At 45.5% G+C, this 22041-nt stretch overlaps 1 protein-coding gene across 1 annotated transcript; it reads left to right on the top strand.

Moving 5' to 3' along the window:
* Positions 1-969: 969 nt before the first annotated feature.
* On the top strand, positions 970-21177 carry LOC144587298 (uncharacterized). The gene is made up of 4 exons (XM_078387372.1): positions 970-1130; positions 6706-6832; positions 14620-15484; positions 18427-21177. Exons 3-4 carry the CDS (start codon positions 14734-14736, stop codon positions 20211-20213), a joined length of 2538 nt encoding a protein of 845 aa, XP_078243498.1. The 5' UTR covers positions 970-1130; positions 6706-6832; positions 14620-14733; the 3' UTR covers positions 20214-21177.
* Positions 21178-22041: the final 864 nt, after the last annotated feature.

The raw sequence follows: 22041 nt of genomic DNA, 5'->3' as shown, positions 1-22041 counted from the left end.
AAGCATGCTTTGCATTTTTAAAATTTCTGAAATTGGTCCTTTTTAAATAACTTCTGAGAATTAAGAAAGGACCTCTTTGCATAGCCTTGCATTCTGGCCAATCAGAACAGGCCTCTAGGTTTCCCCTGCTGGGCCACACAATCTTAGGCCTGCCCATGGGGAAAAAAACATTTTTTTTAAAAAAAAATGGATAATAATATACAAGGGCTCACTCCTTTAAATTATGAAATTACCCCATTTTCCTGGTTGACTCACGAGTACGTTTACCGTGTGTACTCCTATAAATTCATGGATCCACCCTACTTCATATGATTTTTGCATGTTCTCCTTCCTAAGACAAGGTCAGATCATAAATGGTGTATTTGTACCTACAGACCCCCCCCCACCGTAGAAGTCATGGGTCTTTCACATGGTTTTTACGCAGGATCCCTCTCACACCACAGAGGAAATCACTCTCCACCCGCAGAGGACCAGAGGGAAAGCTGGGCAGGTCCAGGGCTCTGCAGGGGTACAACAGGCGTCTGGATCCCGGATCCTCCTGGATCTCCCCCACTCCATTTCGACGGAGGATCCTCCCGAGACTCCCCCTCCTTTCTCCCCCCCCCTCTGCCCGCAGATCACAGATGAGAGGAAGCTCAGGTTATCCTCTTGGCCATGGGGGGGGGGCGAAAACGGGGTGGGGTGGGGGGGCTCTCTCTCGGCTTCTTCTTCTATTCCTTTGGGCTTTTCTCCAGCTGAGGGAGGGGGAGGGAGCGGGTGGGGGAGGGGAATCTGGGGGGGGAGGGAGGGAGCTAAAGGATCCCCCCCCAGTGCGAGATCTTCCCCCCTTTCTTTTTTTGCAGGAAGACAAAAGGCCCCCTCTTCTCTTCTCTTCTCCCCCCTTTTGTTTTTTTGCAATTTCACAACCACACCCCAATCCCCCCCCTTTCATTCATTCACTCTTTCTTTCACGGGGGGGGGGGTGTGAACCAAGAGCTAGGAAAAAGGGGAGGCGGGTCTCTTCGTAGCTCTAGGCGCCACCGGAAGCGGAAGGACGTGGCCTCTCGCCTCTCTTTCCCTCCCTTCCCTCGTCTCTATGGTCGGCGGAGCAGCATTCTTCCGGGTTTTCCACCCTCAGGACCTGAAAGGATGTGAGAAGGGGATCACGGGTGGGAGGGGGGCAGATATGGGGCTCTGAATAGTGGGGGGGGGGAAGGAGATTTCTATACCAAGGAAACCCTGTTTTTTTTTTTGGGGGGGGAGAATCTTTTCTGCGCCATCAGGTTTGCAATTCCTCCCCTCCGACAAGCACCGATCCCTCCCCCCACCCACCCCCCGTTCTCCCCCCCCCCGATCGTCCTGGGCTTTCCTGCGAGGAGACCCCCCTTGTCACACCAATGGGTGTCAGAAGGGAAGGAGGGGGGTCTCTGGGCTCCAGGAGGGGGGGCGAGGGTTGGGGAGGGGGGTGGCCTCTGCCAAGGGGGGGGCGAGGGTTGGGGGTCCCAGACATGGGGGGCTTCAAGGGGAGGAGGAGACGGGGGGGGGTCAGCTGTGGGGGAGGACGAGGGGCCTGATCCAGGCCACCTGCCTGGGATGCAGGAGCTCTTCTGACCCAAAATCCCCAGAGAGAGGGAGAGGTGATGATAATAATAATAATAATAATAATAATAATAATAATAATAATAATAATATAATTTATTGTCATTGTAAGTATATACACAGTATATCATACAACGAAATTCACAGACACCCAGAGACCAGACACATGCACACACATAACATTCCCCAAACACTCCCCACCCACTAGAAATCCCCCACTAACAATACAAACATCTACACCTCAGGCCAAGTAACACAGTTACTTGATGATGATGATCCTGATCGCCCCCCCCCAGCGAGCTCTCGGGAAGCACCTGCCTTCTCTAGAGCGTGACCATGGGCAGCCCCAGGTGGAGAGAAGGGCAGCCCTCCACCCCAGGATCCGGAGAGGGGGTCTTGGGGCCCCTCCCTCCATTCAGGAAGGGAAAATAATAATAGGGATTTTGTGGGTTTTTTTTTTGAGATTTCGAGAGGCCGCTTCCTCCTAAAGGGTCCGAGGGTGGAAGGGGTCACCGAATAGGACCCCCTGACAAATGTAGAAAAATCTACCTAAGAGCAAGTAATGACTCTTAGCCAAGTTCTGAGGTAAATGCAAGGAAAAAAGCTCTATTTATATCACTGCAGCAGCGGGGGAAGTTCAAGTTGGAAATCCCCCCCCCAAGAACCTCCGAATAAATAAGGTAGCAGCATTGATTTATATAGCAAAATATTCTATCTGCCTCATTAACCTCTCCTTCATGGATTGCTGCCTTGTCGTGGCGAAGGGGCTTGAGCAACTCAGAGAAGCTATGAGCTATGCCGTGCAGGGACACCCAAGACGGACAGGACATAGTGGAGAGTTCCGACTAAACGCAATCCACCTGGAGTAGGAAATGGCAAACCACTCCAGTATCTTTGCCAAGAACGCCCCATGATCAGAAACAAAAGGCTAAAAGATATGATGCTGGAAGATGGGCCCCTCAGGTCGGAAGGCGTCCAACATGCTACTGAGGAAGAGCGGAGGACAAGTACAAGTAGCTCCAGAGCTAATGAAGTGGTTGGGCCAAAGCCGAAAGGACGCTCAGCTGTGGACGTGCCTGGAAGTGAAAGGAAAATCCAATGCTGCAAAGAAAAATACTGCATAGGAACCTGGAATGTAAGATCTATGAACGTTGGGAAGCTGGAGGTGGTCAAACAGGAGATGGCAAGAATAAACATCGACATCCTGGGCATCAGTGAACTAAAATGGACAGGAATGGGCGAATTCAGCTCAGATGATTATCATATCTACTATTGTGGGCAAGAATCCCGTAGAAGGAATGGAGTAGCCCTCATAGTCAACAAAAGAGTGGGAAAAGCTGTAATGGGATACAATCTCAAAAATGATAGAATGATGTCAATACGAATCCAAGGCAGACCATTCAACATCACAATAATCCAAGTTTATGCACCAACCAGCATTGCTGAGGAGACTGAAATTGAACAATTCTATGAAGATTTACAACACCTTCTAGAACTGACACCAAAGAAAGATGTTCTTCTCATTCTAGGGGACTGGAATGCTAAAGTAGGGAGCCAAGAGATAAAAGGAACAACAGGGAAGTTTGGCCTTGGAGTTCAGAACGAAGCAGGACAAAGGCTAATAGAGTTTTGTCAAGAGAATAAGCTGGTCATCACAAACACTCTTTTCCAACAACACAAGAGGCGACTCTATACATGGAAATCACCAGATGGGCAATATCGAAATCAGATTGATTATATTCTCTGCAGCCAAAGATGGAGAAGCTCTATACAGTTAGCAAAAACAAGACCTGGAGCTGACTGCGGTTCTGATCATCAGCTTCTCATAGCAAAATTCAAGCTTAGACTGAAGAGATTAGGAAAAACCACTGGGCCACTCAGGTATAATCTAAACCAAATCCCTTATGAATACACAGTGGAAGTAAAGAACAGATTTAAGGAACTAGATTTGGTGGACAGAGTGCCTGAAGAACTTTGGATAGAGGCTCGTAACATTGTCCAGGAGGCAGCAACGAAAACCATCCCAAAGAAAAGGAAATGCAAGAAAGCAAAGTGGCTGTCCAACGAGGCCTTAGAAATAGCAGAGAGGAGAAGGGAAGCAAAATGCAAGGGAGATAGGGAAAGTTACAGAAACTTGAATGCAGACTTCCAAAGAATAGCAAGGAGAGACAAGAGGGCCTTCTTAAATGAACAATGCAAAGAAATAGAGGAAGATAACAGAAAAGGAAAGACCAGAGATCTGTTCAGGAAAATTGGACATATTAGAGGAACATTTTGCGCAAAGATGAACATGATAAAAGACAAAAATGGAAGGGACCTAACAGAAGCAGAAGACGTCAAGAAGAGGTGGCAAGAATACACAGAGGAATTATATCAGAAAGATTTGGATATCCCGGACAACCCAGACAATGTAGTTGCTGACCTTGAGCCAGACATCCTGGAGAGCGAAGTCAAGTGGGCCTTAGAAAGCCTGGCTAACAACAAGGCCAGTGGAGGTGATGGCATTCCAGTTGAACTATTTAAAATCTTGAAAGATGATGCTGTTAAGGTGCTACATTCAATATACCAACAAGTTTTGGAAAACTCAACAGTGGCCAGAGGATTGGAAAAGATCAGTCTACATCCCAATCCCAAAGAAAGGCAGTGCCAAAGAATGCTCCAACTACCGTACAATTGCACTCATTTCGCATGCTAGCAAGGTTATGCTCAAAATCCTACAAGGTAGGCTTCAGCAGTATGTGGACCGAGAACTCCCAGAAGTACAAGCTGGATTCCGAAGAGGCAGAGGAACTCGAGACCAAATTGCTAACTTGCGCTGGATTATGGAGAAAGCCAGAGAGTTCCAGAAAAATATCTACTTCTGCTTCATTGACTATGCGAAAGCCTTTGACTGTGTGGACCACAGCAAACTATGGCAAGTTCTTAAAGAAATGGGAGTGCCTGACCACTTTATCTGTCTCCTGAGAAACCTATATGTGGGACAGGAAGCAACAGTTAGAACTGGTCATGGAACAACAGAGTGGTTCAAAATTGGGAAAGGAGTACGGCAAGGCTGTATATTGTCCCCCAGCTTATTTAACTTGTATGCAGAATACATCATGCGGAAGGCTGGACTGGAGGAATCCCAAGCTGGAATTAAGATTGCCGGAAGAAATATCAACAACCTCCGATATGCAGATGATACCACTCTGATGGCAGAAAGTGAGGAGGAATTAAAGAACCTTGTAATGAGAGTGAAAGAGGAGAGTGCAAAAAACGGTCTGAAACTCAACATCAAAAAAACTAAGATCATGGCCACTGGTCCCATCACCTCCTGGGAAATAGAAGGGGAAGATATGGAGGCAGTGACAGATTTTACTTTCTTGCGCTCCATGATCACTGCAGATGGAGACAGCAGCCCTGAAATTAAAAGGCACCTTCTTCTTGGGAGGAAAGCGATGACAAATCTTGACAGCATCTTGAAAAGCAGAGACATCACCTTGCCAACAAAAGTCCGAATAGTCAGAGCTATGGTTTTTCCTGTCGTGATGTATGGAAGTGAGAGCTGGACTATAAAGAAAGCTGACCGCCGAAGAATTGATGCCTTTGAATTGTGGTGCTGGAGGAGGCTCTTGAGAATCCCCTGGACTGCAAGGAGAACAAACCTATCAGTTCTAAAGGAAATCAACCCTGAATGCTCACTTGAAGGACAGATCCTGAAGCTGAGGCTCCAGTACTTTGGCCATCTCATGAGAAGAAAAGAGTCCTTGGAAAAAACCTTGATGTTAGGAAGGTGTGATGGCAAGAGGAGAAGGGGACGACCGAGGATGAGATGGCTGGACAGTGTCTGCGAAGCAACCAACATGAACCTGACACAACTCCGGGGGGCAGTAGAAGACAGGAGGGCCTGGCGTGCTCTGGTCCATGGGGTCACGAAGAGTCGGACACGACTAAACGACTAAACACACACACACTCATTAACCAGTTGGCCAATGAGTTCACATTAATTAATTTCCCTTTATTCCACCCCTTTCCCACCCAAATCAAGAACCCTCCCCCTTGATCATCCACCCCCTCTTATTATATTCATAATATTTCAACTCTCAGCAAATGTTATTTCCAAACCACATGTTTTTAGTACATTCGGTTACACTAGGTCAACAGTTAGTCGCGTCGTTTACTTAACTTCCTGTTTTCAACTTTGTCTGGAACATTTCTGCTGACACAGGCATCTGTGTCTAAGTTCACATCCTCTTTTTATGTTAGTCAAGCAATATCCTAAAATATTTTCTGCAACGGCAGCTGCAACTATAAGCGGTTTTGCTTAGCCTTTGTTAGTCCTAAAGCCTTATTGATTATAAGTAAAATTTGTTCAGTATTGGGCCTTCCTTTTCCATAACACCCACTGCCCCTCCGAGGGACCTCTAAGAACAGGCAAGAAAGGGAAACTGGGGTACTTGCCTCCCCTCCTCCTCCTCTCGAGTAGGCTGCAGGAAAAGGAAAGGACAGGAGAGGAGGAGGAAGAGAAGAAGCCTCCCCCCCAGGAGGGTGCAGGGGGAGAAGGTGCCCCGAGGGTTGGGGAGGGGGGTGGCCTCTTTCGAGGCCCTGGGGAGGGGTCCGGCACATGCCATTTTGGGTGGGGAATCTAGGATCAGGGAAGGAGCTCCTCGAGGACAGGAGGAGAGGCCAGGAGCCGCAAAGGAGGAGGGGTGTCACGTCGCCCTCCAGGGACCGACTTGGCTGGAGGCAGAAGACCAGAGGCCTCGTCTTCTCCTCCGGAAATCCAGGCTTCTTCTCCTGACTTTGTTCTTTTTAAAATTCGCCTCCTGCCCAAAACTGAAGGTTTTTTACTTCTACACGTAAAAAAAATTTATTTCGGGCCGAGTGGAAGAGCAAGACCAACGGGGACCCTCTTTCTGTTTCAGGAAAAAGGAGATAAATGGCGAAACCCCTTCTCCCTGGGCATTAGGTTTGAGCGGCTCCTCCTTGGAAAATAGAGAAAAAGGACATGATATGTCTGTTTTCCATCGGGAAATTGTCCTTTGGGAATGGCTGTGCTTGGTGTGGGTTTTGGGGCTTCCTCTAACAAGCCACTGAAGACACAACAGTTGGAGTTTGGCCCTCCAATTTCTTCTTTTCCTTTTACAGATTTCTGGGTCCTTTCCGGGCGCAGGGGGGCATTTCCGGGCAGGAGCGCAGGCCATCCTAGATCGAGGCCAGAGGGCTCCGCAGAAGGAGATCCCCCTGGAGAATCTCAGGAAGAAGCTCTCTCCGGGTAAGGATCCCTTTGCCTTCTTTGCAGGGATCCCCAAAGCAGGGATCCCTCTTCTTTGTCTTTCTCCCTGCACTGATTGTCTGTCCAGAGGCCATTGGATGGGTAGTGGGGCCGGATCCTGTGCTCTGGACGGGCTATCTTGGCACCGTTGAGCCGGGATGCTGCCCTGTCTTCCTGTGACATGATGTTTAATTATTTAAAATATTTTTACCACACCATTCGGCTAAATAAAGACCCAGGGCAGCTTACATCATTAAAAAGACAGTATTTAAACTAACAACAACGAGTAAAGAAATACTGTTCTTGTTGTTTAGTCGTTAAGTCATGTCCAAGCCCTCCTGTCTTCCACTGCCTCCCGGAGTTGGGTCAAATTCATGTGGGTCCCTTCAGTGACACTGTCCATCCATTTCATCCTCTGTCGGCCCCTAGGTTTGTCATTGCTTTCCTCCCAAGAAGCAGGTGTCTTTTAATTTCGTGGCTGCTTTCACCATCTGCGGTGATCATGGAGCCCAAGAAAGTAAAATCTGTCACTGCCTCCATATCTTCCCCTTCTATTTCCCAGGAGGTGATGGGACCAGTGGCCATGATGTTAGTTTTTTGGATGTTGAGCTTCAGACCGTTTTTGGCACACTCTTTCACCCTCATTAAGAGGTTCTTCAATTCCTTCTCACTTTCTGCCATCAGAGTGGTATCATCTGCATAACAGGTTGTTGATATTTCTTCTGGAAATCTTCATTCCATTTTAGGATTTGTCCAGTCCAGCCTTTCGCATGATATATTCTTCCATACAAGCATTGGTGGTTGGTGCACTGTGATGTTGAAAGCCCTGCTTGAATTCGTATTGAAATCATTCTATCACTTTTGAGATTGTATCCCATTACAGTTTTTCCACTCTTTTGTGGACTATGAGGGCTACTCCATTTCTTTTACGGGACTCTTGCCCACAATACAGTAGTAGATGATTGTCTAAATTGATTTCGCCCATTCCTGTCCATTTTAGTTAACTGAAACCCAAGATGTCGATGTTTATTCTTGCCATCTCCTGTTTGACCACATCCAGCTTCCCAAGGTTCATAGATCTTACATTCCAGGTTCCTATGCAGTATTCTTCTTTGCAGCATCGGACTTTCCTTTCACTTCCAGGCACATCCACAGCTGAGGGTCCTTTCAGCTTTCGCCCACACACTTCATTATTTCTGGAGCTACTTGTTCTTATCCTCCGCTCTTCCTCAGTAGCATGTTGGATGCCTTCCGACTTGAGGGGCTCATCTTCCATCTTAATATCTTTTAGCCTTTTGTTTCTGTTCATGGGATTTTCTTGGCAAAGATATTGGAGAGGCTTGCCAGTTCCTGCTCCCAGTGGATCGCATTTAGTCAGAACTCTCCACTATGACCTGTCCATCTTGGGTGTCCGTGCACGGCATAGCCCATAATTTCTCTGAGTTACTCAAGCCCCTTCGCCACGACAAGGCAGCAATCCGTGAAGGGGATTATAATACTAGCAAGGATCAAATGCAAGGATCAAATATCAGAGAAAGATCTTTGCCTGCTTGCAGAAGGACAGCAAAAATGGGACCAGCCTGCACTAAAGTGAGAGGGAGTTCCAGAGTCTGGGAGTATCCACAGAGACGGTCCTCTCCTGTGTCCCCTATTAGATGCACCTGTAAGGGTGGTGGGACAGAGAGAAACCCCCCCCCCCGATGATCTCAACACCCGGGCAGGCTCACAAAGGGAGAGGCGGTCCTTTGTGCAGAAGCCGTCCTGGCCGCCACCAAAGCCTGGGCATTCAGGCTTGGGGATGAATCCAGGAGGACCCCCGAACTGCACAGCTGAGTTTTCAGAGAGAGCGAAAATCCATCCAGCGCAGGCGGCCTCTCTGTTTCTTAGAATCCTGGAACAATTTAAGTTCGATGGGGGCCTCCGAGGCCATCCCGTCCGCACCCCTTGCTCCTTGAAGGAATCCAAATCAAAGCTGGCTGGACAGAGGGTGGTCCAATTTCCCCCTGAAATGGCTCCAGCCTTGGAGCGCTCACCGCCTCCTCCTAAGGCCGCAGGTTCTGTTGTCGTACTCCTCAAACCATTAGGAAGTTTTCCCCTGATCTTAAACCAAAATCCGGCTTCCTGTCGCTTGAGCCCGTTGGGACGTGTCCTGCCCTCCATTCCCGGGGAAAGGGTGGAAAAGGGGCCTCGGGAACTCCTTGGGTTGCCGGACAAGCTTTCCTCCACTTGGCAGAAAGGGGCGCTGCTGGAGGAAGGCTCAGGGAACCAGCCAGCTCCTCACATTGTCCCTATTTCATGACCCAGGTACCCCCAACCTGGAGGGAGGGCTGCCTGTTTTTCACAATTTATTCACTCCCCTCAGGAGAGCAGCCCTGAAACCGGAGGCCCCAAATCCCCTTCCTTTGACTAAATGCTGCTGCTGCTTCGTCAGTCCCTTGTAGCTGATGTGGCTGGTCTGCCTCGGTGCAGTCCTTCTTGTAGGGCCCTGACAGAGGAGAGGAAATGCATCTCCCCCCAAAAAAGCACTTGGTAGGGTAGGGATCTATAGGAAAGAATTTATCTTAAATTTAACAGAAGATCATTGCATATTCTGCTGAATCGTTTCTCCCCCCCCCTGCCCATGCAGACCAAGGCATTTGAGCTCAAACATTCATGAGCCCCCTGTGTGAGATCAGTGGGTCAAACGTGGGGAGAAGCTCCATGTTTTAATGTAAAACTCTTTTTTTTTTAATATTTTTTATTTTTTATAAGGGATAACAAAAAGGAAAAGGGAATTGGGATTGATGAGGAAGAGGGGAGACAATAACATACTTTCATCCATTCTGTACCTATTGCCATATCAAGATTTTAAATTATTCTATTTACTCTTTTCTGCCTTCTAGATTCAGTTCTCCTTTCAATATGTACTGTTCACAGGCTGCCTGTTGATTCTGTCCACTTGTTAAATAGATCCCATCTTTCTGTTGCCTTTTGCAAGGGATAGTCCTTCATGAATTCTGATAAAATGTCCATTTCGGCTATTTCCCGTATCTTTTCAATAAGATCTTCTTGTTTCGGTACCGTTGATCTTTTCCAATTTTTAGCATATAAAATTCTAGCTGCCGTAACTATGTATATAACTATATAATTCTTTGACTTATCTATATTTTCAGGTATCATACTCAATAAAAACAGTTCTGGGGTTAATGGCACTTTACAGAGCAATATTTGTTCCAACATTACATGCACTCTTTTCCAATATTGTTTCGCTACTCCACATGACCACCATATATGATAATAGCTTCCCACTTGTGATTCACATTTCCAACACTTATTTGATACATCTGTATACATCTTTGACAATTTTTCTGGGGTCATGTGCCATCTATAAAACATCTTATATATATTCTCTTTAAAGTTCACCGATCTTGTAAGCTTTATATTATTTTGCCATATTTTCAGCCATTGATCAATATCAATGTTATGCCCTATATTTTGTGCCCACTTAATCATACATTCCTTAACCATTTCATCTTGCATCTTAATTTCCAACATATAATTATACATTTTCTTAACAGTTTGTTCTTTTGAACCTAATAAAAGTTTGTCAAAAATCGTTTGCTCTAAGTAGAAGCCTTCTATTTTATCTTTTGTATATCTAGATTCTAGCTGTGCTCTAGGCCACCACTCTCTATATATATTCTGTGACTCTAGCTCTTCTTTAGACTTTAGTTCACCATCCTTTTTTAATAGATCTTGATATTTTAAAAAGTTTGTTTTTGTCATAAGACTGGGTTGGATAAAGGCCTCTAACGGTGACACCCATACAGGTATTTTGTAATAAATTTGTTGTACAATTTTTCTCCACATTCCCAGTAAAGCTCTTCTTATCATATGTGAATTAAAATTTTTTTGTTCTTTGTCCTTTTTATACCATAAATAGGCATGCCAGCCTAATTGCAAATCATGTCCCTCCAAGCTAAGTAATCTATCATTTTCTAGAGTTATCCATTCTTTTATCCAATCTAGAATACAAGCTCTATAATACAGAACCCAGTCAGGAAGACCAAAGCCACCCCTCTGCTTAGCATCTTGCATTGCCTTAATTTTAATTCTTGGTTTTTTACCTTGCCATATAAATCTCATGATTATCTTATTAAATTCTTTGAAAAATGACTGTTTTAATATTATAGGGATTGACTGAAATAAGAATAGGATTTTTGGTAAAACTCTTTAAATACAGTTGTTTACATCTGAAATATCTACTGACTATAAACCACTTACCTTAGCTGATCTACTGTGAGAGTGATTAACTGGGTATGCAGAGAGCATGTAGAGTTGTATAGAAGCCTTTGAGAATTCCTTTGTCATGTCAGTAAGGTACAAAGTTAGAAAATGGATAGGACAGCGTGGGAAAAGGGACAGGAGGCTGTTCATCTTTTCTAACAGAATCCAATTTATTCGTAAACAAACTCAACTCTGCTGGCTCAAAAGGGTCCATTCAACTTAACTCTGGTAACAACTTATAACTTCGAACTCGAGTAGTTATTTGTCCTTTCTCTTCACTGGGGGGCTGGCCCAAATTACTCCCGGTTGATCATAGGGCAGATCGGTATGGTTTGTACCGCGCAGACCATCCCACAACATGGATGTCTCGCCCAGTCCCCCTCCCGCTGACTCTGGAGTAAAGAGGGACTGGGAAGGATCAACCGTCTCCCCCCACGCTGATTGTGTGGTTAAACCACCACAGTCCATTCCAAGGGATCTACCTCTTGACCATGCACGACAAACTCTGGAGTTTGTGTGGAGGTCCTGGCAGTAATCCTCCATCAACTTGCAGATTCAGGAATTCTTTAAGTAACTTCAGAAAACTCTCATGGCCCATGCTCTATTCTGTCTGAACAGACCTATCTTTCTTGTCTGCTGGTTCACTCTTTACCACTCTGAAACCTCCCGCCTTTTCTCCCTCATTTATGTCTTCCCATACAATCAAATCAAGCTCCTCCCCTCTCTCATCAGCCAAACACACTTCTCTATGCTGTTGCACCTCCCTGTCATCTTGTTCCACCTCCACTAATATCCCTTCAACACATTCTATGCCTTCTTCCACTCCTTTGACCAAGGAGGATGGCTCACTCCCTTTCTCTCCTTCACATGCCCCCCCTCCGAGTGCACCGTACTCAGTTCTTGTGGGTTTCCTCTGTCTATCTGTCGGGAAAAATAGTCTGCATTAGCATGAGCATTTCCTATATTGTACTGTAAAGGTGAATGGCTGGAGACTTAAGTACCATCTTGTCAACCTAGGGTTAGTGTCCCTCATCCTCTTAAGCCATTGAATGGGTGCATGGTCAGTAAAGGTGCCCCTAACAGATAGTACCTCAACGCCTGTATGGCCCACCTTACTGCCAGAGCTTCTTTTTCAATTGTCGCATACTTCTGCTCTCGCCCTGTAAGTTTTCTACTCAGGTACAAGATGGGATATTCAATCTCCCCTCTCTTTTGAGATAAGACGGCGCCTATCCCTCGATCAGAAGCATCCGTCTGTACCCCAAAAGGTAGTCCAAAATCAGGAGCATAACAACTGGGAATCTGAGATAGGATCTCTTTCAAAACCTCAAATCTACGTTGTTCTAAGGGTCCCCATGTTACTATGTTGGATTTCCTCTTGCGTGTAAGATCTGTTAGGGGGGCCGCGATTTCCGTGAAATTGGGCACAAATTGCCGATAATACCCTGCAAGTCCCAAGAACTGTTGCACTTCTTTTTTGGTAGTGAGGGGTGTCCATGCCACTATCTTTTCTACCTTATCTGACACTGGTTGGATTTTTCTCCTTCCACCTGGAACCTTAAAAATTGTACTCCTTGCTTAGCAATCTTACACTTTCAGGGTTGACTCTCAGTCCGGCTTTTCCTAGTTCAGTCAACATGCGTCTTAAGTGTATCATATGTTCTGCCCAGCTCTTACTATAAATCAAGATGTCATCAATATAAGCTCCCGCAAACTCTTTCACTGGCTCGAGCACCTTGTCCATTAGTCTCTGAAAGGTGGTTGCCACACCATGCAAACCAAATGGCATTTTTAAGAATTGGTACAACCCCTGGGGAGTGACAAAAGCTGTCTTCTCTGTATCTTCTTCCTTTAACAGTATTTGCCAGTAGCCTTTTGTTAGATCGAGAGAGGTCAGATATTCCGCCCGTCCCAACCACTCTAGCAAGTCATCAATCTTTGGCATGGGATATGCATCAAACTTAGACACCTCATTGAGTTGTCTAAAGTCTGTGCACAACCGAACTTTGCCATTTGACTTTGGGACCACCACAGGGTAACTTCTCCATGGGCTACGTGATGGTTCAATGATTCCTAATGCTAACATCTCCTTTACTTCTTTGTTGATGATTTCCTTTAAGTGATAGGGCCAATTCCTTCCTCCGGACCACTACCCCTGGGGGAGTTGTATCACATGTTCTGTTAAAGAGGTCCATCCGGGTTGACCTGAGAACACGTGTCTGAACTCCTTTTCTATCCTTCTCAATTCCTGCTGCCTTTGACCATCTAATGTTTCATCTATCTTGATACGTAAGTCTTTCCTAAGGCATGTCTCTACATCTGGACCAAAACCCTGTGTTCCCTCTTCACCCCATAAAGCCTGTCTTTCTCTCCACTCCTTTAATAGGTTAACGTGGAAACTTCCTTTCTTCTTAGTCTTATCTGGCATGTATCTCTCATAATTCACTGGCTCTATCTTCCGTGTAACCTCATAAGGCCCTTGCCATGTGGCAAACAATTTAGCTGAATCAGAGTGCATTAATAGCAATACGTTCTGCCCTGGTTCAAACTGTCTAGGTCTGACTTTGGTATTGTACCGCCTTTTCTGATCATGTTGGGCTTGCCCCATATGTTCCTTGGCTATTTCCGCCACCTTCCTTAGATGGTCTCTCATCTCTATCACATGCTGCACAACTAGCTGGATTTCATCCTTTCCACTTTCCCACTTCTCCTTCACAAGATCTAATACACCCTGAGGGTTCCACCCGTACATCATCTCAAATGGCGAAAAGCCTGTGGAGGCTTGAGGTACCTCGTGAATGGCAAACATTAGAGCCACTAACAAATGCTACCACCAGGGTTTCTCCATCACCAACTTCCTAAGCATGCCCTTCAGGGTCTTATTGAACGTCTCCTCAAGGCTGTTAGTCTGAAGGTGATAGACGGCCGTGTGAATCGGTTTCACCTCTAGGAGGTGCCACATTTCCTTAAAAGTTTGGCTCATAAAGTTCGTCCCTTGATCAGTCAAAACTTCTTTTGGAAAACCCAACCTAGAAAAGACCTGCATTAATTCCTTCACTAGTGTCTTGGCAGTGGTAGACCACAAGGGAATAGCTTCCGGATACCGTGTCGCATAATCTACAATCACCAGTATGTGTGTGTGCCCTCCTGCAGACCGCATCAAAGGCCCCACAATATCTAGACCTATCTTTCTTGTCTGCTGGTTCACTCTTTACCACTCTGAAACTTCCTGCCTTTTCTCCCTCATTTATATCTTCCCATACAATCAAATCAAGCTCCTCCCCTCTCTCATCAGCCAAACACACTTCTCCATGCTGTTGCGCCTCCCTGTCATCTTGTTCCACCTCCACTAATATCCCTTCAACACATTCTATGCCTCCTTCCGGTCCTTTGACTGAGAAGGATGGCTCACTCCCTTTCTCTCCTTCACACTTGGAAATGATGAAAGCGGGTATAATATCTGATGTCTTCCATTTCTGTTATGGGCTAGGAATAAGATTTCTTTCTTCCTTTTCTCTCAGGTAAAGAACACAATGGTAAGAACACTCTGGAAAGAACTGAGTCGGAAACAGAAAAAAAAGGTTTAGAAATCAAAGAAGACCCAAAACGGGAACCAGAGAAGTCCTTGAATCAAAATGACCAAAACAGGGGAGAAACAATACAAATGCATGGAATGTGGAAAGAGTTACAGTCGGAGTGGACACTTAATTGTGCACCAGAGGATCCACACCAGCGAGAAACCATACAAATGCGACAAATGTGGAAAGAGTTTCATGGTCAGTGGATCGTACAGAAAACATCAAAGAATCCATACAGGGGAGAAACCATTTAAGTGCATGGAATGTGGAAAGTGCTTCAATCGGAGTGATAGTTTAAATTTACATCAAAGGATTCACACAGGGGAGAAACCCTTTAAATGCCTAGAGTGTGGGAGGAGCTTCCGTCTCAGTGGACAGCTACGTGAACACCAAAGGATCCACACAGGAGAGAAACCCTTTATGTGTGAGGAATGTGGAAAGAGCTTCGGTTGGAGCAGTCACTTGAGGAGACATCGAAGAAACCACACTGGGAAGAAACCATATGAATGCATAGAATGTGGAAAGAGCTTCAGCGACAGTGGAGCATATAGAAACCATCAAAGAATTCATACAGGGGAGAAACCATTTAAGTGCATGGAATGTGGAAAGAGCTTCAATCAGAGCAGTCATTTAAAATTACATCAAAGGACTCACACAGGGGAGAAACCCTTTAAATGCCTTGAATGTGGGACGAGCTTCCGTCACAGTAGAAATCTACGTGCACACCAAAGGATCCACGCAGTGGAGAAACCCTTTACGTGCATTGAGTGTGGGAAGAGCTTCAGTCAGAGTGGTCAGCTGAATACACATCACAGGATCCACACTGGGAAGAAACCATATAAATCCATGGAATGTGGAAAGAGTTTCCGCCGGAGTGACAATGTACATTCACATCAAAGAACCCACACCAAGTGAGAAGCCTCATAATGTATGGAATATGGGAAGACCTTCAGCTACCTAGAAGTGCCGGGCTTTCCGGTTACGAAATAACAAACATGTTTATTCATTTACAGTGGTGCCCTGCATAGTGACGATAATCCGTGCAGCAAAAATAGCTGCAAAGCGATTTTGTCGCTATGTGGTTTTAAAAAGCTCATAGGAATGCATTGAAACCCCTTCAATGCGTTCCTATGGGCTTAAAACTAACCTTTAAGCAAAAATCCTCCATGCGGCCGCCATTTTCGTTGCCCGGTAAGCAAGGAATCCGGGTGAAAACACAGCGGGCGGCCATTTTTTACCCGGCGGCCATTTTGGAATTGCCAAAGAGCTGTTGGAAAATCATCGCTATGCGATGATCGGTATGCGAAATGGTACCGATCATCGCAAAGTGATTTTCCCCTATCTAAATCATCGCAATGAGATCGCAAAACCGATTGAAAAAAATTCATCGCTATGCAGATTCGTCGTTAAACGGGGCACCCGTTAAGCGAGTCACTCACTGTATATCCATGTGCAGTAATGCAGGTCATGAGAGTGGGGAGCGTCCTTTCCTGAGAAGCATTGCTTTTTTTCCCCTTTTTTATTTATCTTATATTCCAGATTCCTATTTTTCTTTGGAGCATCAGACTTTCCTTTCACTTCCAGGCACATCCACAGCTGAGCGTCCTTTTGGTTTTGGCCCAACCACTTCATTAGCTCTGGAGCCACTTGTACTTGTCCTCCGCTCTTCCTCAGTAGCATGTTGGATGCCTTCCAACCTGAGAGGCTCATCTTCCATCTTCATATCTTTTAGCCTTTTGTTTCTGTTCATGGAGTTTTCTTGGCAAAGATATTGGAATGGTATTCATGAAGGCGTTCATGTCCGGGATCTAATGGTTGTTGTGGGTTTTTCGGGCTCCTTTGGCCGTATTCTGAAGGTTGTTCTTCCTAACGTTTCACCAGTCTCTGTGGCCGGCGTCTTATGAGGACAGCACTCCCAGAGAGCACTCCCAAGCCAACTACACCAGAGCACAGAGTGCTGTCCTCTGAAGATGCTGGCCACAGAGACTGGCGAAACGTTGGGAAGAACAACCTTCAGAACACGGCCAAAGAGCTCGAAAAACGCACAACAACCATATTGGATCGCATTTAGTCGGAACTCTCCACTAGGACCTGTCCATCTTGGGTGTCCCTGCACGGCACAGCCCATAGCTTCTCTGAATGACTCAAGCCCCTTCACCACGACAAGGCAGCAATCCGTGAAGAGGATTATAATACTAGCAAGGATGAAATGGAGGCAAAACAGGAAAGTACAAGAGAAAGGTCTTTTCTGCTTGCAGAAGGACAGCAAAGATGGGACCAGCCTGGCCTCCAGTGGGCGGGAGTTCCATATTCTGGGAGTATCCACAGAGAAAGCCCTCTCCTACATTCCCTATTAGACGCACCTGTAAGGTCAGTGGGACAGAGAGAAAGTCCTCCCCTGATAATCTCGACACCTGGGCAGGCTCACAAAGGGAAAGGCGGCCCTTGATCTAGCTTGGACCCAAACCCTTTAGGGCTTCAGAGGTTAAAGAGTAGACTGTGTCTAGATGGGCGGCATATAAATGCAATAAATAAAAAATAAATAAATAAATAAAATAAACCCAGCACACCAGAAATGGATGGGTAGCCAGTGGAGTTCTTGTCACAGAAGGGTCATGTGATTTCTTTGACCGGCCCCAGTCAGCCATCTGGCTACCATGTTTTGAACCCACTGAAGTTTTGAAAGGCAGACGTCACCAGACATGGCCAGATCCTCCGAGGCCATTCTGTCCACACCCCTTGCTCACTGCAGGGATCCAAATCAAAGCTGGTCGGACAGAGGGTGGTCCAATTGTCATACTCCTCAAACCGTTAGGACCTTTTTCCCTGATCTTAACCGAAATCCATCTTCCTGTCGCTTGAGCCTATTGGGACGTGTCCTGCCCTCAATTCCAGGGGAAATGGAAGAAAAGAGGCCTTGAGAGCTCCTTGGGTTGCCGGACAGGCTTTCCTCCACTTGGAAAAAAGGGACGCTGCTGGAGAAAGGCTCAGGGAACCAGCCAGCTCCTCACACTGGCCTTTTTTCATGACCCAGGTACCTCCGACCTGGGGGGAGGGCTGCCTGTTTTTCACAATTTATTCACTCCACTCAGGAGAACAGCCATGAAACCTGAGGCCTCAGATCTCCTTGCCAGTCCCTTGTAGCTGATGTGGCTGGTCTGCCTCAGTCCAGTCCTTCTTGTGGGGCACTCACAGAGGAGTGCAAATGCCCCCCAAAACAGCACTTATGGGCCCTATGGGAAAGAATTTATCTTAAATTTAACAGATGATCACTGTTTATTCTGCTGAAGCCTTTCTCTCCCCCCCCCATCATGCAGACCAAGGCATTTGAGCTCAGCTTAAACCTCAGCTTAAACATTTGGGGAATTAGGATTCAGTCCAAGAATGAAAGAGTTTAGCTTGGTAAAGGGTATCCTGTTCTGAAGGAAACACCGAGTTGAGCCGAGGGTACAAAGAAGGAGAGAAAGACCGTTGGGGATGATGAAACCGGGTATAATCTCCAATGTCTTCCATTTCCGTTCTGGACTAGGAATAAGATTTCTTTTTTCCTTTTCTCTCAGGTAAAGAACGGAACGGTAAGAACAATCACAAAAGATCTGAGTCGGAAAGAGGAACAAAGACGTTTGGAAATCAAGGAAGAAGAAAAACAGGCACCAGAGAAGTCCCTGAATCAAAATGACCGAAAAAGGGGAGAAACTGTACCAATGCATGGAAAGTGGAGTTTCAATCAGAGCAATAGTTTTAATTTACATCAAAGGATCCATACAGGGGAGAAACCATATGAATGCATGGAATGTGGCAAAAGTTTCAGCAACAGTGGATCATACAGAAAACATCAAATAATCCATACAGGGGAGAAACCATTTAAGTGCATGGAATGTGGAAACAGCTTCAGTAGGAGCAGTAGTTTTAATTTACATCAAAGGATCCACACAGGGGAGAAACCCTTTAAATGCCTAGAATGTGGGATGAGCTTCCGTCAGAATGGAGACCTAAGTAAACACCAAAGCATCCACACGGGAGAGAAACCCTTTACCTGTGAGGAATGTGGGAAGAGCTTCAGTCAGAGCAGTCACCTGAGTACACATCAAAGAAACCACACAGGAGAGAAACCATATGCGTGCATGGAATGTGGAAAGGGTTTCAGCAATGGTGGATCATATAGAAACCATCAAAGAATCCATACAGGGGAGAAACCCTTTAAATGCCTGGAATGTGGGATGAGCTTCCGTCACAGTGGAGATCTACATGCACACCAAAGGATCCACACAGGGGAGAAGCCCTTTACATGTGAGGAATGTGGGAAGAGCTTCCGTCACAGTGGTCACCTGAATAGACATCAGAGAAACCACACAGGGGAGAAACCATATAAATGTATAGAATGTGGAAAGAGCTTCATTCAGAGTGGTCACTTGAGTAGACATCAAAGTATCCACAGTGGGGAGAAACCCTTTAAATGCATGGAATGTGGAAAGAGTTTCAGCGAGAGTGGATCATACAGAAAACATCAAAAAATCCATACAGGGGAGAAGCCATTTAAGTGCATGGAATGTGGAATGAGCTTCAGTAGGAGCAGTAGTTTTAATTTACATCAAAGGACTCACACAGGGGAGAAACCCTTTAAATGCCTAGTATGTGGGATGAGCTTCCATCAGAGTGGAGCTCTACGTGTCCACCAAAAGATCCACACAGGGGAGAAACCCTTTATGTGCATGGAATGTGGGAAGAGCTTCAGTCAGAGCAGTCACTTGAGTAGACATCAAAGAAACCACACTGGGGAGAAACCATATAAATGCATGGAAGGCGGAAAGAGTTTTATTGACAGTGGATCATATAGAAACCATCAAAGAATCCATACAGGGGAGAAACCATTTAAGTGCATGGAATGTGGAAAGAGCTTCAGTAGGAGCGATTCTTTTAATATACATCAAAAGACTCACACAGGGGAGAAACCCTTTAAATGCCTAGAATGTGGAACAAGCTTCCGTCTCAGTGGAAATTTACGTACACACCAAAGGATCCACACTGGAGAGAAACCATATAAATGCATGGAATGTGGAAAAAATTTCAGCGACAGTGGATCATATAGAAAGCATCAAAGAATCCATACAGGGGAGAAACCATTTAAGTGCATGGAATGTGGAAAGAGCTTCAGTAGGAGCGATTCTTTTAATATACATCAAAGGATTCACACTGGGGAGAAACCCTTTAAATGCCTAGTATGTGGCACGAGCTTCCGTTACAGTGGAGATCTACGTGCCCACCAAAGGATCCACACAAGGGAGAAACCCTTTACGTGTCAGGAATGTGGGAAGAGCTTCAGTCAGAGCAGTGACCTGAGTACACATCAACAAATCCACACTGGGGAGAAACCATATAAATGCATGGAATGTGGAAAGAGCTTCTGCCGGAGCAGTGGTTTTAATTTACATCAAAGGATTCACACGGGGGAGAAACCCTTTACGTGCATGGAATGTGGAAAGAGTTTCTCCCGGAGTGACTGGCTACATTCCCATCAAAGGACCCACACCAAGTGAGAATCCTCATAAATGCATGGAACATGGGAAGATTTTCAGCTGCCTTGATGTTCAGGGCTTTCTGTTTATGAAATAACAAACATGCTCATTCATTTATATCCATGTGCAGTAAGGCAGGTCACGAGCGTGGGGAGGGTCCTTTCCTACCGAGCATTGGTTTTGGCCTCCCCCACATGGCCTAACCCACATGGAACAGCCCAGTCGTAGGAACCGGAGGCTAGGTCACCTCACTACTTTTCATGGGGGGGAAGGAGGTTGGGAAGGGAAAGGGGGATAGGTGGTATGTAGAGGAGGAGGGGAGAGGGAGGGAATGGGGCAAAGTTGGTGATGATAGAGAAAATCCTGTTTTATAAGGTTACAATATTAATACTTCTCTTAATATTTTTCACCTGAAAGAATATTAATAGTATAGATAGTTTAGAGAAAAATGTTACGTCATTCAATATAAAGTAGGACCCTCGTATGATCGGGATTGTTATCCACCATTTCACTTATCTGCTGTCTGAAATTATTAAAAATATTTTTTTTAAAATCCCGGAAATACCCAACAGATGAGCAGAGTTCAATTTGATGCATCATAATTGCATCATGCAACAATATACAAACAGGTTGCTGACAGGGCTTACTTGTTGTGTTGATGTATGGAAGAGCAGCTCGTCCCTTTGTTGGAAGGCATCGTGCGAATTTGCCAGTTCTGAGGTGCTAGACATGTCTATTTTGTAAATACATTCTTGGTGAACGAAACGTCTCCTGTGTCCCTGTTTTTGCTCTCAGTTTGGAGAATCCTGAAGAAAATCTCAAACAGCATAGCCACAGTGCTGTGCACTTGCAACACACACTGTCTTTTTTTGACGAGCGGTGACCAGAACGGTACACAATACTCCAGATGTGGCCTTACCAGCATTTTGTACAAGGGGACTAGAAGGTTGGCTGTTTTATTTTCAATCCCCTTTTTAATGATCCCTAGCATGGAATTGGCCTTCTTCACTGTTGCTGCACGCTGGGTTGACCCTTCCATCGAGCTGTCCATGAGCACACCAAGATCTCTTTCCTGATCCATCACAGACAGCTCAGAAACCATGAGATGATAAATAAAGCTTTGGGGGTTTTCTTTTTTTGCCCCAATGAGTATTACTTTGCATTTTCTTAGATTTTGCCACCCATTCTCTCAGTTTGGAGAGAGCTTTCTGGAGCTCTTCAAAATCCCTTCTGGTCTTCACCACCTGGAAAGGATGACCAGCTGTCTGATACCCTTAGCCGACATGATATTCAATCCTAAATCTACATTAAGCCAAAAACAAACAAACAAAAACCCTTCCCCCCTTTCTTATTTGTTGAGTTTTTTTATTCTGCATTAAAGGGTGTGCAGTATGTTAGCTTGATGCATGACATGAAGGTACATCTTTTAATTAGCTTACGGAGGGACCTTATCAGATGGGGGAGAAGAGAGAGAAGGATGTGTGTGTTGGGGGTGTGTGCATTGGAGATTCAGTTAAACCGCAAGAGGGGGAAGAAGAATGAAAGAAGTTAGCAGAGGAACCATGTGTGTTAAAGAAGGGAATATTAATAGTTTTTGCCTTAGGAGCCTTGTGGTGGGTTTCGTAGATGTGAGGAAAATAACTGGCAGTAGATAACAGAAGAAGTGTTACATTTGGTAACGTCTAGAAACCTAGGCTTATAGTCACTTGATTTCTGTGAGTGTCCATCATGTGTATAAATTTTACCTCAGCAGTTCCCCTCTGTATTCTTGATCTGTAATGATTCTCTTCTAAGATAGTGACTTTCGAATCTTCCACGGAGTGGCCTGCGTAGATTGAAATGGTTGGAG

Source organism: Pogona vitticeps, chromosome 2, assembly GCF_051106095.1.
Source record: "Pogona vitticeps strain Pit_001003342236 chromosome 2, PviZW2.1, whole genome shotgun sequence".
Classification (NCBI taxonomy): Eukaryota; Metazoa; Chordata; class Lepidosauria; order Squamata; family Agamidae; genus Pogona; species Pogona vitticeps.
This window is presented reverse-complemented; position numbering and strand designations above follow the sequence as displayed.